Source organism: Hyla sarda, chromosome 6, assembly GCF_029499605.1.
Source record: "Hyla sarda isolate aHylSar1 chromosome 6, aHylSar1.hap1, whole genome shotgun sequence".
NCBI classification, from domain to species: domain Eukaryota; kingdom Metazoa; phylum Chordata; class Amphibia; order Anura; family Hylidae; genus Hyla; species Hyla sarda.
In genome coordinates, this window is record NC_079194.1 from 241,005,324 (window position 1) to 241,023,523 (window position 18,200).

At 44.9% G+C, this 18,200-nt stretch overlaps 1 protein-coding gene across 1 annotated transcript; it reads left to right on the forward strand.

The window, feature by feature from the left end:
• The first annotated feature begins 4,192 nt into the window (after positions 1–4,192).
• BET1L (Bet1 golgi vesicular membrane trafficking protein like) lies at positions 4,193–17,268 on the forward strand. Its single transcript, XM_056526811.1, has 4 exons — positions 4,193–4,298; positions 9,832–9,923; positions 11,431–11,487; positions 13,744–17,268. Exons 1-4 carry the CDS (start codon positions 4,280–4,282, stop codon positions 13,909–13,911), a joined length of 336 nt encoding a protein of 111 aa, XP_056382786.1. The 5' UTR covers positions 4,193–4,279; the 3' UTR covers positions 13,912–17,268.
• Positions 17,269–18,200: the final 932 nt, after the last annotated feature.

Consider the following 18,200-nt stretch of genomic DNA (forward strand, 5'->3'; position numbering starts at 1 on the left):
TTGGATTTCTCTTTAGTATACAGCCCCTAAAAAGTACTGGAAGGATTAAGATTTCTTAGTAGAAGTGATAAAAAGATTTGTAAAACTTTCAGGCACCAGTTGATTTAAAAAAAAAAAAAAAAAAAAAAGTTTTCCACGGGAGTACCCCTTTAAATTTACCCTAACCCACCCCCATTTGTGAGGGTCAGGGTTTTTGTCTAAAGTCCCATGCAAGTCTATTGGACTTCTGGTACCTTACTCCACAAGCTCTGCTCTACATTTCCTGAGTGTGTTGGTCCAGCCTGAAAGCCATAAATGCCCCCCCACCCCGCAAGCCATACCCCTTAGATTTCCAGCCCTTTTTTTTCTTTCACCTCAAGACCAAAACCACAGTTTTTGCCACATATACCCACATTCTAGGATCTTTAATCACAATCTCTTCATTGCAGCTCTTTTTTTTTTTTACCTGAGAAAAGGATATGAGTATAAGGACCCGATATGAAGTCGAGATATGAGGTCTGAATAGGAGGATGAGGATGGGATATGAGTATTAGAAAGCAATATGAGGATGGAATATGATGTCAGGATGTGAATATGAGGATGGGATATGATGTCAGGATGTGAATATGAGGATGGGATATGAGGATGGGATATGAGGTATGGATTTGAGTGTGAGGATGGGATATGATGTCAGGATGTGAATATGAGGACGGGATATGAGGTGGGGATATAAGGATGGGATATGAGGTACGGATTTGAGTATGAGGATGGGATATGAGGTCAGGATGTGAATATGAGGACAGGATATGAGGTGGGGATATAAGGATGGGATATGAGGTACGGATTTGAGTATGAGGATGGGATATGAGGTCAGGATGTGAATATGAAGATGGGATATGAGTATGAGGACGGTTTATGAGTATTAGAAAGCAATATGAGGATGGGATATGATGTCAGGATGTGAATATGAGGATGGAATATGAGGATGAGGTGGGGATATAAGGAAGGGATATGTGGTATGGATTGGAGTATGAGGATCTGATATGATGTCAGGATGTGAATATGGAGGATGGGATATGAAGTTGGGATGGGATATGAGTATGAGGTCGGCATATGAGGATGGGATGTGAGTATTAGAAGGTAATATGAGGATGGGATATGAGTATGAGGACGGGATATGAGGTGGGGATATAAGGATGGGATATGAGGTATGGATTTGAGTATGAGGATGGGATATGATGTTGGAATGAGAATTTGAGGATGGGATATGAGTATAAGGACAGCATGTGACCAGACGAGCATAAAATCATTGCAAGAACTCATTTTTTTTTTTTTTATCAAGTTAAAGGAGTAGTCCAGTGGTGAATCCAGTGGTGAACAACTTATCCCCTATCCTAAGGATAGGGGATAAGTTTGAGATTGCGGGGGGGTCCGACCGCTGGGGCACCCTGCGATCTCCTGTATGGAGCCCCAACAGCCCGCACGAAGCGGCGGCCGACACGCCCCCTCAATGCAACTCTATGGCAGAGCCGAAGCGCTGCCTTCGGCAATCTCCGGCTCTGCCATAGAGATGTATTGAGGGGGCGTGTCGGCTGCCGCTTCGTGCAGAGGTCGACACCCCTTATCTGGCTGGAGAGCCTGGCCCCCGTACAGAGAGATCGCAGGGGGCCTCAGCAGTTGGACCCCCCACGATCTCAAACTTATCCCCTATCCTTAGGATAGGGGAGAAGTTTTTCACCACTGGACTACCCCTTTAAGTCCAGTAAAATAATGGACATCATGCCGGAAACCTGACAGACCCCATAAAAGTCAATAGGGTCCTTTTGGGCTGTCCGCCTGCTCCCTGACTGGATTAAACAAGGGAGCTTCCAAAGTAGATGTGAACACAGCCCTATCAGTGTACTTAATATTACTTGTGTTTTCCGCCCTTACATAGGGTGACCACGTGTCCCGGATCGCCCTGGGACAGTCCCGCATTTGGAGAGTCTGTCCCGGGTCCCGGTCACCCCCATTCCGGGACAATGCAGTGTCGTAGAATGATCTGAGCCCGTGAGCCGCCGTCCGCCGAGTTGACCGCTGCTGTGCTGTGACAGATTCCTTATACTATGCGATCGCCGAATCAGATCGGCATCGCATAGTACTGTCCAGTGTGCACAGCCGAGTCACGTGACGACGGTGACGTCAGCCGGAGCGGGGATCTCTGTGCAGTCATGGCCTGGAAGTTAGGGGGGAGCCAGCCACTCCGAGCTGGTCGACAACCTGCGCAGTGAGTGTGTGAGGGGCAGTCAGATGGCACACGTCCCCTGCCTGGGCACAGACACAGTGACATGATCGTGCGTTACAGTGTGTGTGGTGGGTATGATGAGCCGGGGTGGCGGGGCTGCAGCTCCCATCTGGCATGTGTGATCCTAGAGCTGCATTCATTTGTGATGTGTCATTAGTGCATATTAATGGGACTGCTCCCTCATGTCTGTGTGAACAGGTGCTTACTGCAACTTAACATCTGGGTTGGCCAGTCACTGCAGTCGCCTGTAGCCCAAAGCTGCACTGGTGGCTGTGCCCTGTGGTCACTGTGACCCTGCCTGTCATACCTGGTTGTACTAAAGGTGACACTAAAGACAGTGCCTTAAAGGGGTACTCCGGTGAAAACCTTTTTTCTTTTAAATCAACTGGTGCCAGAAAGTTAAACATATTTGTAAATTACTTCTATTAAAAAATCTTAATCCTTCCAGTACTTATTAGCTGCTGAATGCTACAGAGGAAATTCCTTTCTTTTTGGAACACTGATGACATCACGAGCACAGTGCTTTCTGCTGACATCTCTGTCCATTTTAGCAACCGTGCATAGCAGATGTATGCTAAGGGTGGCTTAGTGGTTAGCACTGCTGCCTTACAGTGCTGGGGCCTTAGGTTTGAATCCCACTAAGGACAACAATAAATAAAGACTTATTATTATTATTATTATTATTATAACATCAGCAGAGAGAACTGTGCTTGTGATGTCATCAGAGAGCATTCCAAAAAGAAAAGAATTTCCTCCGTAGTATTCAGCAGCTAATATGTACAGGAAGGATTAAGATTTTTTAATAGAAGTAATTTACAAATCTGTTTAACTTTCTGGCACCAGTTGATTTAAAAGAAAAAAGGTTTTCACTGGAGTACCCCTTTAATAATACCGAGCAGTCACCAACATCATGGTAAATGTGGCGTTAGAAATGACAAGGTAACAGGACTCTGTTATAATAGTTTATTTACTACACACAGGTAAGGGGGCTAGGTCACTAAGACTCTATGGGGAGACGGAAACGGACAAGTCTCTCCTCCGGCCATGGATATTGGCTTGTGAATTCAGTTTTATGTATGATCTAGAGCAGTGTTTCCCAACCAGGGTGCCTCCAGCTGTTGCAAAACTACATCTCCCAGCATGCCCGGACAGCCGAAGGCTGTCCGGGCATGCTGGGAGATGTAGTTTTGCAACAGCTGGGGAACCCTGGTTGGGAAACACTGATTTAGAGAAACAGTATTTAGCGTAGGGGACCTGTCCTATCTTTCGGCTGTTCTTAGTAAATATAATTCTGGAATATATTTTCTGTATTTTGAATTTCCTCAGTTTTTTTCCTTTTTTTTAAATTTATTTATTTTTTTGCAATCGATTGACCATCGGGTGTCGCCATTCTCAGTTTCAACACCCAGTTGTCAACATAGCGTTTTAGGAAAAAAATGTTCCACGACGCCGTTGTTTTTGCCAGTCTCACGTATAAGTTTCACGAAATGCACTTGTGAAAATAAGTGTCCCTGAATGGCAGTTAGGAAATGTGGTCACCCTACCCTTACATCGTATGATCTCTACACCATGCTACCCTATGATACTGTTTATTTATTGGGCACCCAAGGCCATTCTGTGGGCACAGCATGCCACCTTTAATTGCATGAGGAGACTGTATAGAACAATTTAAAAGAACTGTTTAATGGGCACTGCTGATTTTTTCCTTTTTTCTTTCTTTTTTTCTTGGGATATAGATATTAAACTGAGGCAAAAACTCTCAGATATTGGTGTATTCTGAAGTTTTTTTTTGTCATAGTTTTGTCATTTGCAATCATTGAGGTCTATTCCCGGAATGACCAGCAGGGGAAGCAGCGAGTTATTACGGAAAGCCACCTCATTAGTAAAACTATGGCAACGTGACGCGTTCATTTCCGTAAGGGGCGTGGTTTCCGCATTCCGTGCGTGACGTCAAATGAGGGGCTGGTCATGTGATGCCGCAGATCCTGCCAGCTCACTTATCGGAAGGAAGCAAAGATGGCGGACTGGGGTAGAGGTTCGTGATGTATACACTGGTGATGAACATAGCTGGCACTGAATATTGTTTGTGTAGATTAGTGTTCCCCAGCTAGGGTGTTGCAAAACTACAACTCCCAGCATGCCCGGACAGCCTTTGGCTGTCCGGGCATGCTGGGAGTTGTAGTTTTGCATCAGCAGTAGGAACCTTGTTTGGACTATAAGGTTTCCAAGTCACTGGGTACACATTTATTGGAGCCAGAGTCTCTTTATTTAAACGGTACAGTTAAAGGGGTACTCCCCTGGAAAATATATATATTTTTTTTTAATCAACTGATACCAGAAAGTTATACAGATTAAATGTAAATGACTGCTATTTTAAAATCTTAATCCGTCCAATACTTATCAGCTGCTGTATACTACAGAGGAAGTTCTTTACTTTTTGAATTTCCTTTCTGTCTGACCACAGTGCTCTCTGCTGACACCTCTGTCCATGTCAGGAACTGTCCAGAGTAGGAGCAAATCCCCATGGCAAACCTCTCCTGCTATGGACAGAGGTGTCGGCAGAGAGCACTGTAGTCAGAAAGAAAGGAAATTCTAAAAGAAAAGAACTTCCTGTGGAGCATACAGCAGCTGATAAGTACTGGAAGGATTAAGATTTTTTAATAGAAGTCATTTTCAAATCTGTTTAACTTTCTGGTCCCAGTTGAGAAAAAAAAAAATTATAATTTCCAGTACCCTTTTAAAAGCATGGTCCAGCGGGACGCCAGGCAGAGTGTGTAGCAACGATAGCTATTTCGTGCCGCTCCCAGCACTTCTTCAGGACCATGCTTTTAACTGCAACGTTTAAATAAAGAAGCAGAACCTGATCACCGTAACTGTGAGTGCCCCTGGTCTTTCTTATCTTCTTTTTTACCTGAGATTACCTTTTCTCTAGCTGGATGGAGTACCCGTGGGATCGGGAGCTCATTAAGTGCACGCCGCACTGCTTAAAGGGGTACTACGGTGGAAAACTTTTTTTTTTTATTTTTTTATTAATTTTTTTTTATCAACTGGTACCAGAAAGTTAAACAGATTTGTAAATTACTTCTAATAAACAATCTTAATCCTTCCAGTATTTATTAGCTGCTGAATACTACAGAGGAAATTCTTTTCTTTTTGGAGCACAGTGCTCTCTGCTGACATCTCTGTCCTTTTTAAGAACTGTCCAGAGCAGCATATGTTTTCTATGGGGATTTTCTCCCAATCTTAAAATGGACAGAGATGTCAGCAGAGAGCACTGTGCTCGTGATGTCAGCAGAGAGCTCTGTGTTCCAAAAAGAAAATAATTTCCTCTGTAGTATTCAGCAGTTAATAAGTACTGGAAGCATTAAGATTTTTAAATAGAAGTAATTTACAAATCTGTTTAATTTTCTGGCACCAGTTGATAAAAAAAAAAAAAAAAAAAGTTTTCCACCGGAGTACCCCTTTAAGAGACTGTCTGTCCCGTAGCTCAGTGAATTGCTTTACCAGCGGCTATTCCTCCACAGACTTTTGTTATAGGACCCAATAGACCTGACTAATACCATAAAAAGTGTGCTGTTATTGTACACCATGCTGGTATGTGTTGGCATATTTTCTTTACTGTAAGATATAGTCCACTGCACTTACATGTACACAGGTATCCGGCACAGAAGGATATAGTTTTCTTTATCTGGAAAGCCTAAGGGTGTCATGTATACAGAAGCTTATGCTGGAGGTTTACATCAGGAGTGTGTTCAGTGGTGGATCCAGGGGGAGGACAACGGGCAATTATGCCTAACTAATGTGGGGGACTATCTACTACCTTCCTGCCTAACTAATGTGGGGGACTATCTACTACCTTCCTGCCTAACTAATGTGGGGGACTATCTACTACCTTCCTGCCTAACTAATATGGGGGACTATCTACTACCTTCCTGCCTAACTAATGTGGGGGACTATCTACTACCTTCCTGCCTAACTAATATGGGGACTAACTACGAAGCTAATAGGTGGGTTTACATCACTTGTATAGGGGTTTTCACACAGGGGACAGCAATCTGGAAATATACCTAGCTGGGGGACATGACCTACTAGGGGCCACTACCTAGCTGGGGGACATGACCTACTAGGGGCCACTACCTAGCTGGGGGACATGACCTACTAGGGGCCACTACCTAGCTGGGGGACATGACCTACTAGGGGCCACTACCTAGCTGGGGGACATGACCTACTAGGGGCCACTACCTAGCTGGGGGACATGACCTACTAGGGGCCACTACCTAGCTGGGGGACATGACCTACTAGGGGCCACTACCTAGCTGGGGGACATGACCTACTAGGGGCCACTACCTAGCTGGGGGACATGACCTACTAGGGGCCACTACCTACTGGGAGCATTACCTACATGGGGTACTACCTACCTGGCGGAATTACGTACCTGTACGTTCCGTAAGCAACACTTTTCTGTCCGCCAACACAAAATATTCCGATAGTGCCCCTCCCGAGACTAGACTCTGGATCTGCCCCCGAGTGTTTTTCAACATATTCCTCGGCTGGTGGGAACAAAAAAAAAAAAAAAAGATAGTCCCCATCCTTTTTATCTTAAGAGACCTAAACCACCAGAGGTGGTTGGCAGCACATTCACAACACATGCACGCTCAGCCATACAAAGCATCCAAATGTAAGAGGAGGCTGGTAGAGATGGATGAATGACATGCCTTAGATATCATTGGTGTGTGACTGGGGTGTTCATGAGACCGCCTCCTGTCATTGATGTGTCTGTGAGGTTGCAGCATTCTACCTAGCACATAGTTTATTAATTCATAGATTCCACCATAAACACTTATCCTCTTGCCACAGGATAAATGATCGCCGGGGGTCTGACTGCCAGAATTCCCCACAATCTTGAGAAACGGAGTTTCCCATTTGAATGGAGTAAAATCAAAACCGAATGACCATAAATTCAGGAGTTCGTCCGGCGCAGAGAGGAACCACCAGGAAGCCAAGTAAAATCAATAGATTTATTAAATGCAACGCGTTTCGCTGCGCATGCGCAGCGAAACGCGTTGCATTTAATAAATCTATTGATGTTACTTGGCTTCCTGATGGTTCCTCTCTGCGCCGGACGAACTCCTGAATTTATGGTCATTCGGTTTTGATTTTACTTCTACCCAGGAGGGCTGCAGTGGACCTTCTTTTATATTTCTTCTATTTTACCTTGTTGTGTGTGGGCGCACAACTAACTTTGGTAAGCGGCTTGGGAATTACCGTCCCCCACCCCCACTAACAAGATCTGCTGATCCCGCACATGAGGCGCCTTCCTCCCTCTCTCTAGATTTGAATGGAGTGGTAGTGCACATACTCGCCTGCCACTCAGTTTGGTGCCTATGGGAGTGCAAAAGATAGCTGAGTGCTTTGCTATCTTTGGTGCTCCCATAGAGAGGTGATAAACAATCTGAAGGCCCTGGTTTAATGGCTACAGGAGGATACAGATCTCCATGCCCAGGTATAATGGCCTCAGGAGGATACAGATCTCCATGCCCAGGTATAATGGCTCAGGAGGATACAGATCTCCATGCCCAGGTATAATGGCCTCAGGAGGATACAGGTCTCCATGCCCAGGTATAATGGCCTCAGGAGGATACAGGTCTCCATGCCCAGGTATAATGGCCTCAGGAGGATACAGATCTCCATGCCCAGGTATAATGGTCTCAGGAGGATACAGATCTCCATGCCCAGGTATAATGGCCTCAGGAGGATACAGGTCTCCATGCCCAGGTATAATGGCCTCAGGAGGATACAGATCTCCATGCCCAGGTATAATGGCCTCAGGAGGATACAGATCTCCATGCCCAGGTATAATGGCCTCAGGAGGATACAGATCTCCATGCCCAGGTATAATGGCCTCAGGAGGATACAGATCTCCATGCCCAGGTATAATGGCCTCAGGAGGATACAGATCTCCATGCCCAGGTATAATGGCTCAGGAGGATACAGATCTCCATGCCCAGGTATAATGGCCTCAGGAGGATACAGATCTCCATGCCCAGGTATAATGGCTCAGGAGGATACAGATCTCCATGCCCAGGTATAATGGCTACAGGAGGATACAGATCTCCATGCCCAGGTATAATGGCCTCAGGAGGATACAGATCTCCATGCCCAGGTATAATGGCCTCAGGAGGATACAGATCTCCATGCCCAGGTATAATGGCCTTAGGAGGATACAGATCTCCATGCCCAGGTATAATGGCCTCAGGAGGATACAGATCTCCATGCCCAGGTATAATGGCCTCAGGAGGATACAGGTCTCCATGCCCAGGTATAATGGCCTCAGGAGGATACAGATCTCCATGCCCAGGTATAATGGCCTCAGGAGGATACAGATCTCCATGCCCAGGTATAATGGCCTCAGGAGGATACAGATCTCCATGCTCAGGTATAATGGTTACAGGAGGATACAGATCTCCATGCCCAGGTATAATGGCCTCAGGAGGATACAGATCTCCATGCCCAGGTATAATGGCCTCAGGAGGATACAGATCTCCATGCCCAGGTATAATGGCCTCAGGAGGATACAGATCTCCATGCCCAGGTATAATGGCCTCAGGAGGATACAGGTCTCCATGCCCAGGTATAATGGCCTCAGGAGGATACAGGTCTCCATGCCCAGGTATAATGGCCTCAGGAGGATACAGCTCTCCATGCCCAGGTATAATGGTCTCAGGAGGATACAGATCTCCATGCCCAGGTATAATGGCCTCAGGAGGATACAGATCTCCATGCCCAGGTATAATGGCTTCAGGAGGATACAGATCTCCATGCCCAGGTATAATGGCCTCAGGAGGATACAGATCTCCATGCCCAGGTATAATGGCCTCAGGAGGATACAGATCTCCATGCCCAGGTATAATGGCCTCAGGAGGATACAGATCTCCATGCCCAGGTATAATGGCCTCAGGAGGATACAGATCTCCATGCCCAGGTATAATGGCCTCAGGAGGATACAGATCTCCATACCCAGGTATAATGGTCTCAGGAGGATACAGATCTCCATGCCCAGGTATAATGGCCTCGGGAGGATACAGATCTCCATGCCCAGGTATAATGGCCTCGGGAGGATACAGATCTCCATGCCCAGGTATAATGGCCTCGGGAGGATACAGATCTCCATGCCCAGGTATAATGGCTACAGGAGGATACAGATCTCCATGCCCAGGTATAATGGCCTCAGGAGGATACAGATCTCCATGCCCAGGTATAATGGCCTCAGGAGGATACAGATCTCCATGCCCAGGTATAATGGCCTCAGGAGGATACAGATCTCCATGCCCAGGTATAATGGTAATGGATCGATGATGTCAGTCATACCAGGGGCAGTAATGATTACCTGTAGTCTGGGGGGACTCATACAGAAACTCTGACCCCCTGTGTTCTCATCATAGATGTCTCATTGTCAACAGATCCCTACTAAATTATCATAAGAAATGGATAATATTTATGGCCAGCTGAAGCCTCGTCTAGTGGTCGTACTAAAACTCATTTTATCTCAATCTTTTCTGTGTCCACAGGTTCCAGTTCAGGAGCAGTGGATGAGATGCTCGATGCGGAGAATAAACGCCTCACAGATGATCTCTCCACCAAAGTGACACGGCTGAAATCGGTAAGTGCAATGAATACAGGACATGCAAACGGTGACAAGCATGTCCAGCATGGTCTACTACAGCTAGTTCTCTGCAGTCCTACAGGACCAGGGCCATTACCCCTGAAGATGCTGGAGACGTCAGGTGTTGGTTGGCAGATGACCTACTACCTGGCAGCACCTCATTCCCTTCCCAGCCTCACAGGGGTGGAAATAACAATAACATCGCAATAACTGCGTCACTCTTGACTTATGTACAATTTTACACTAAAACGTAATTAACCCCTTAAGGACCAAGCCCATGTTAGTTTTTGCACATGTGATTTTTATAAGGTTAGGAGGAAAAAACAAAACACTTTCAATTTTGCACCTACAGACCCATATAAGGGTTTTTATACTTTTTAATGATATCAATCATTTCATAACAAAATCTACAGCGAAACAAAAAAAAAAATTTGTGGGGGGAAATTGATTTTTTTTAAAACTATTTAGTAAATTTTGAGGGCTTTCGTTTCTACGCAGTGCACTTTTTGGTAAAACTGACAACTTATCTTTATTCTGTAGATCCATATGATCACAAGAATACCCAATTTATGTAGATTTATTTTACTACTTAAAAAAAATTATTACTACATGCGTATGCTTAACATGAGTATGCTTAAAAGTGTCATCTTATGACCCTTGCAATGTTTTTATTTTTCTGTATACAGGAATGTGTGAGGGCTTATTTTTTGCGCCGTGATCTGTAGTTTTTATCGGTACCATTTTTGTTTTGATGGGACTTTTTGATAGCTTTTTATTCATTTTTTTTTTTTGGTATATGAAGTGACCAAAACATGCGCAATTTTGGAATTTTTTTTATGTGTATGCCATCGACTGTGCTGTTTAACCTTATATTTTAATTGGACCTTTATGCACGCAGCGGTACCACATATGATTGTTTATTTTGGATTACATTATTTTATTTAAAAATGGAAAGGGGGGGGTGATTCAAACTTTTTTTTTTTAGGGAAGGGCTTGGGGCATGAACAGAACTTAGTGACGTAACAGCTGCTGTTGCCTAGCAGCGGGGCCCAGCAGAGAGCAGCAGCGGTGACGTCACTAAGCTCCGCCCGTGCCCCAAGCCCGGTGCCCGGAGCTGAAGATAACGGAGGAAATTACCAGAGATCCCCGCCAAGGAACGGGACAAGTTAAGTACCGTTGTCATCAGTGTCACCTTTAGTTAGTGCAGGTGACACTGGTGACAGATTCCTTTTAATAAAAGTGAATTAACCCTCCGTCCACTCGGCTGATCGGGACATCACGATTTTGCCGCGGATGCTCTGCTGAGCTAACCGACACCGTTAACTCCCGCATTTAGACACCGCAATCCACTTTGATTGTGGCGTCTAAAGGGTTAATGCTGGGCATCAGGTGGTTTTTAAGTACCAGGATGCAAGGGTGTACCTGTAACCCCTTCGTCCTTAAGGGGTTAATATTCTACATAATGTTAATTCCACACTGATAAGATGCTTCTGTTTTCCTGCAGCTTGCACTGGACATTGACAGAGAGGCGGACGACCATAACAATTATCTGGATGGAATGGTAAGGTTCTGCTATAGACTGACTATCTTACTAGTGATGTACTTAACAGATAGGGGCTTTGGTCAAGATATTTCCAAATCAAGATCCATTTGGTTTTATCTAAAATAAATCTTATGATTTCAATGGTTTATGTGGTACCATTCGAAAAAGAAGTGACACATACCATGAATAATCAGTGGGAGCCATGCAGACTTCAGGGCACAACAGCCAGGAGTGAGGAAAGCCAGGGGCCGGTAGCTGGATGCTGTGGCAGCTCAGGCAGAAGGTGGAAAGCAGGGGGCGCAATGGGTGTCAGAGCTGCTGCACTGATACGTCACATCACAATCTGCAGCACTTTTTCCTGCATTTCTAAAAGGGGTATTTTGAGTACATTTTTTTTTGTCCCCCCTATCCACAAGGCATAAGTGTGACCACTAAGTGTGACCACTAGGACCCCCACAATCTCCAGAACAGAGCCTTTTTTTTTTTATGAATGAAGCTGCCGCGCACATGTGACTCACTATATACATACATATATAGACTATGTACTACCAATAAAAAGATATGACTGCTGGAAGTCAGAGGCACAAAATAAATTTATACATTTATAAAAGCATTAAAGAAGCATTACAGTGACCCCCCAACCTACGATGGCCCCGACATGTTGAAGGCAGCACTAACATACGATGCTTCTGTATGTCGGGGCCATCATATAAACAGTGCCCCGTAAGCTCCGGTGATGGTCACTCACCTGTCCGCGGTGCTCCAGGATGTCATCTCCGGGATCCCCTGCATCGCCGTCATCACGTCGTGATGTGATGGCGGCGATGAGGAACGACGCTCCCAGGCAACAGAGACGTTCCCCGGGGACGCGGCGACAGCGATGGACGGCGACATCCAGGGCAGCGGTGATGTCCTATATTTATTGCACGGATCCCTCAACATACGATGGTTCATTTGGAATGAATTACCATCGTATGTTGAGGGACCACTGTATAGAGCAGCACAGGCTATTATTAGAGAATAATGTACAGGTTCTTTTATATGCCTTGTGCTTAGCTGATGTAGCAGGTATAAGATTAGTGTCATGTTTGTTTCCAAATTCATTGCTTTATTTCCCATGACTCCTCTGGCTTTGGCATTTGATTGTTGCAACTGGTCTTCTAATTAGACTCCTGATAAACTCATTAGACTCATAAGTGGGTAATGTTCAGTTCACATTATGTGCAGCTTTTTTTATTTGTGTTTTTTATTTAAATTGCATTTTTTAGAGAAATATTGCCATTAGGTGAAAGTGATTTGACGTATAATCACAATAGAGGTGATTTTTGAAGATTTGAATCTTTAAAGGGATACTCCGCCCCTAGACATCTTGTCCCCTATCCAAAGGATGGGGGATAAGATGTCTGATTGCAGGGGTTCCGCCGCGATCTCTGCTGTGGCACCCCAGACATCTGGTGCACGGAGTGAACTTTGCTCAGTGTCGGATGGGATGGAGGCTCGTGAGGTCACGGCCATGCCCCCTCAATGCAAGTCTATGGGAGGGGGTGTGACGTCCCCTCCCATAGACTTGCATTGAGGGGGCGAGGCTGTGACGTCACGGGCCTGGGGAGCTGCAACCGACGCTCTAAACAAATGCTGTATGCAGCAGGGAGATCGCGGGGGTCCCCAGCAGCAGGACCCCCGCGATCAGACATCTTATCCCCCATCCTTTGGATAGGGGATAAGATGTCCAGGGGTGGGGTACCCCTTTAAGCTTTAACATGTTGAATTTGTACTTCGTTTTTCACATAATTGTACAGTATTTTGGCTGTTGTTGCTACAATTTTTTCTAAATGGTGATAATCCTGTAGGTTACAGGATGTCATATGACCCAGGACTGACCTTCTCTGAAACACATTGGCCCAGATTTATCAAACTGTGTGAGAGAAAAACTGGAGTGTTTTTTTTCCACAGCAACCAATCACAGCTCAGCTAACAAGCTCTGGTAAAGTGAAAGCTGAGCTGTGATTGGTCGCTGTGGTAAAATCACTCCAGTTTAAGCACAGTAACTCTGTGACAGTCAGGCTGGTGATCACATGACCAAGTTATAGTGGATGCAGCTCTGCTGGAATAATACAAATGGGGCTGAAATACTAATGGTGGGGAGTGTGCATGACATGGAAAAACCTCCCCCAAAAACTGGTGTGCTTCTTTACTGCCTGTGTATAGATTTTGCACATACTATTACTATAGTACATGCTTGTACATTACTATTACATTTTTCTCCTCCTTTAGGACTCGGACTTTATGAGTGTGACCGGTCTTCTGAGCGGCAGCGTGAAACGATTCACAGGAATGGCTCGTTCCGGGAGGGACAATCGCAAGCTCTTGTGCTATGTGTCAGCTGGTCTAGTCGGACTCTTCTTCATTCTCTATTACCTTGTGTCACGGGCCAGCACGTGATGATTTGGTTAACCCTTTTCTATGAAAGACACTGATTATGTACAGACACCCAGTGACCCACATGCGGGGAGGGGTCTTTGGCATAATATGAAATCTGAAGAGGATCCAGGCACTTTAAACATATTATGATAAATCTTTAGAGACCCAAAGTTTCCACATAAAACCTGACAATTTGTATGTAAATAGCATTTTATATAATTCCTGATAAATTGCTTCCAGTTCACTTAGAACTAGTTCAGCCTTTATGCGGCATATTTGGCTTACACCAAATTCATATGTGTTAGAAATGTTTTTATGTGAGAATTTTATCTGTGGATTTGTGTGGACATGGGGATAAGCACTTTATTCTTTGGTGGATTTTGCTGCTGCCAGTTGCAGTCTAAACTACATGTGGACCCAGCCTAAGACCATGTTCACACCACAGAATTTCCATACGGAATTCTGCAGAAGAATCCACCAATGTCTCCGGCTTCTCCAGAAAGGAAAGTCATGTTTATTCTTTGTGCGGAGTCCGCATGGAAATGCACTGCCCTCTGAGACGGCACATTTCCAAGCAGTCCTAGTGTCAGCATGTTCTGCCGGCACTGTGTTGTCGGGCTTCCACCATGTGAACATAGCCTAAGACTATGTGCATAGAAAGAAAGACACGGCTGCGCATCCACATGCCATACGTTGATCTATTGCTTCTCTGCACAGTTTTGTTAAGTAACGTCAGGTTAGGATACATTTTGAAATAACTATATAATCCCACTTGCCTCTTCACAGTCACCTGATCTAGGTTGGTCCCTAAAGTAAATGGCTGCTAAGCAATGGATCAATATATAAGGCTAGGTTCACACTGCCGTTGTGCCCTGACCCGGACAGGGTCCCTTCAGCTCAGCTCTTTTTTTTAATTTATTTATTTATTTTTGTGCTCATCAGACCCTAAACAGGTCAGAGCACAACTGACACCGCCGGGTCCAGGCTGATACCATTGACTTGAATGGGGTTCATCATATGTCTGGTATTTTAGGGGAGTTGAGTGGAAAAAAATCAAACATATAGGCCCAGATTTATCAAGCTGTGTGAGAGAAAAAGTGGAGTTATTTTCCCACAGCAACCAATCACAGCTCAGGTAACAAGCTCTGGTAAAGTGAAACCTGAGCTGTGATTGGTCGCTGTGGGAAAATCACTCCAGTTTTTCTCTCAAACAGTTTGATAAATCTGGGCCATAGTTTCTGTTACTCTCTGCTCAACTCCTGTCCTTTCGACGGAGTGAGCGGCGAAGCCCTCTTTAGCGTAGCACAGCGACTGTGTGAACATGGCCTTAAACTGTGCGCCCATGTCTTTCTTTCTAAATTTGTTGTACATAATAGAACACTATGTTGCTTTCTTTTTGGGTAATTATACTTGCAGGCAGATTGGGACTGACCATGATGTAGATGAAAACACATATCCATATCGCACATTTGTGAAAATCTGTGTGGGTTAATTTTGGACATAATCTTAGGGTGTATTCACACAAAGATTATACAGTGAATGGGAAGTTATAATAGCCGCTATTGCGGATCTGCTGTGTGTAAATGCATCCTTAAGCCCCATTTCCATTATTGTATTGGCTTAATTTATTATTGGAGCCTTGACAGCTTTGATAGATTCGTTTGGAAACTTCCAAGAGTCTTTTGGCTTTTGGGGAAAAACAGAGACTAGTGGTGGTGTAAATAGAGCTTAACATCCGGTCATAACTTATGTTAGAAGGTGAGTAATTGTACAAATGCATCACATTACAGCTCAGATAAGCTGTTATATTAGCTGAGCTTGCTGACTCCAACAAGCTACAAGTTTGGCCTAGAGCAATGTATTTACAAAGTTTTTTTTTACTTAATTGTAGATTTTATGAAGGTGTTGAGAACATGACTACAAAATCTTGTATACTTATGATTACACCAGTGCTTTGCAGTATTAAGAAATATACCAGCAAAAAAAACCTAAAAGGTCACGTCTGATAAAGCTCTGAAATCCAGCTTGCATGATCCTTCTTCCCAAAGTCTGTGTCAGAAAGGGTCAGGAGACCCTATAAAGATTAGTCATGTGACAGCATCTAATGCTTAAAGGAATACTGTAGTAGAATCTGAAGGATAGGGGATAAGGTATAGATCGCAGGGGGTCCAACCGCTGGGCCCCCCGCGATCTCCTGTACGGGGCTGCAGAAGTCCGCAGGAAGGGGGTGTTCAGTCCGCACATGACACGGCGGCCGACACGCCCCCTCCATGTATAACATAGCCGACACGCCCCCTCCATGTATCCCATAGAGATACATGGAGGGGGCGTGTCTGCCTCTGCTTCCTGCTGGGGACGGCGCGGTGCTTCCTGCGAACTGCCGCAGCTCTGTACAGTAAGTAGATCGGACCTCCCCGCGATCTATAACTTACCCCCTGTCCTTCAGATAGGGGATAAGTTATATTCTACTACACTACTCCTTTATGGATCACACAAGCTGAATTTCAACATACCTGACCCGTTGTTTCTTTGACACACTTATTAAATGGTTAACATTGTAATATCCACACGAAAAGATCCCATCTCCACGTTCTGGAAACTCCATTCTCTGTCACCTTAGCAAGTGCCATATGGAATTGTAGTGCCTATCCATAGGATTTCCGGCAAGTGTATTGCAATGTGAGTCTATTTGACTTCCAGTATTTTTGTATACAGCTCGCTTTAGCGTCTGAGAACGGAGTTGCCGTAGTTGGGATCCTTTTTAAAGAGCAGTTGTCCGAGATTAGAAAATCCATGGCTGCTTTCTTCCAAAAACAGTGCCAGTCCTGTCCACAGTTTATATGTGGTATTGCAGCTCAGACCCATTCACTTTAATGGAGCAGGTGTGGTGCTGTTTCTTGAAGAAAGCAGAAATGTTTTTCTATTCCTGGACAATACTTTTAAAGTGTCATGAAATAACATTTGCTCACCCTTTTTGATCTTGCGAACATGCAGCTCAGATGCTGTAGGGGGCGGTCTGGTCTGTATACTTGTGGCTGACACATGACCATTGCAGCCAATCGGTGGCCTCGGCAGTCATGTATTGTACTTCTGGCATCACTGCTTGACAATGTTTAGCCAAAATGTAATGATATTTTTAGAATTTCTTAGTTTAGTTATATCTGTTTTTAGATAGTTGGGTGGACCAATATGGTGTCCTATAGTGACAGTCACCTACCTCACCACACTTCTGAATGCCAAATCTTATGCAACATAATATGTAATTTATATCCCCAGAGCTCCTATAGCTACATCGGAGGGTGTGGGGCCATTTATAGTCCATGTTTCTTTATCTTTGCTGTCAAAACGTCTTTTCAATAAAAGAGACATGTATATTTATATTTTCCCTCTGTTTGCAATGAAAACCATAGGTGCTGCAGCTTTTTTTTTTTTTTTTTTTGGGGGGGGGGGGGGGGGGGAGCATAATGCTGGTTCCACACTACGATTTGTAACTACGGTTCCCGTATACGGCTGGGAGGAGGGGGGCGGGGCTTAATCGCGGCACCCGCACTCAGCCGTATAGGGGAACCGTATTTAATGCATGTCTATGAGCCGACCACAGTGAACCGCAGCCTCCGGTCGACTGCTTTTTCGGCCGTATGCGGTTTCCCATCCGTAGGCAAAAACGCGGTCGACCACGTTTTTGACTGCGGTCGGGAAACCGCATACGGCCGAAAAAGCAGCTGACCGGAGGCTGCGGTTCACCCTGGTCGGCTCATAGACATACATTAAATACGGTTCCCCTATACGGCTGAGTATAGCGATTAAGCCCCGCCCCCCTCCTCCCAGCCATATACGGTAACCGTAGTTACAAATCGTAGTGTGAACCCAGCCTAATTCTTGTACTATGCAAAGCATCTTAAACATAAGGGTATAGCTACAGTATTGCTGATTTTTCTGAGTACATTGGTGAGGCAGAAGGAGTTGGCTAGGAATAGAAAAACAGAGCAACATCCTTCCAAAACGGCACCACACCTGTCCTTAGGTTGTGTGTGATATTACAACTTAAAGAGTATCTGTCACCAAATAAAACTTTTCATATAGTGTTCCTTGTGTAATTAGCAGACACTTTCCCATTCACTTCCTTTCAAAATGATCAACATAATTATGTTTAAAATGTAATAGAAAAACGGCCACTAGGTGACTCTGTTCTGTTCCCTGCTGCAGTTAATACAGTGAATTTGGTCTCCTCCCGGCCTGGCAGGAGACCAAACTCAGGAAGTGCGTCTGGCTGCACTGAGCTTGATTGACAGCTGCACAGAGCCTCAGGT

Coding starts and splice junctions, on each gene's coding strand:
- BET1L (XM_056526811.1), top strand. Junction 9,924..11,430: donor AAGTGACACGGCTGAAATCG/GTAAGTGCAATG, acceptor GTTTTCCTGCAG/CTTGCACTGGACATTGACAG. Junction 11,488..13,743: donor ACAATTATCTGGATGGAATG/GTAAGGTTCTGC, acceptor CTCCTCCTTTAG/GACTCGGACTTTATGAGTGT.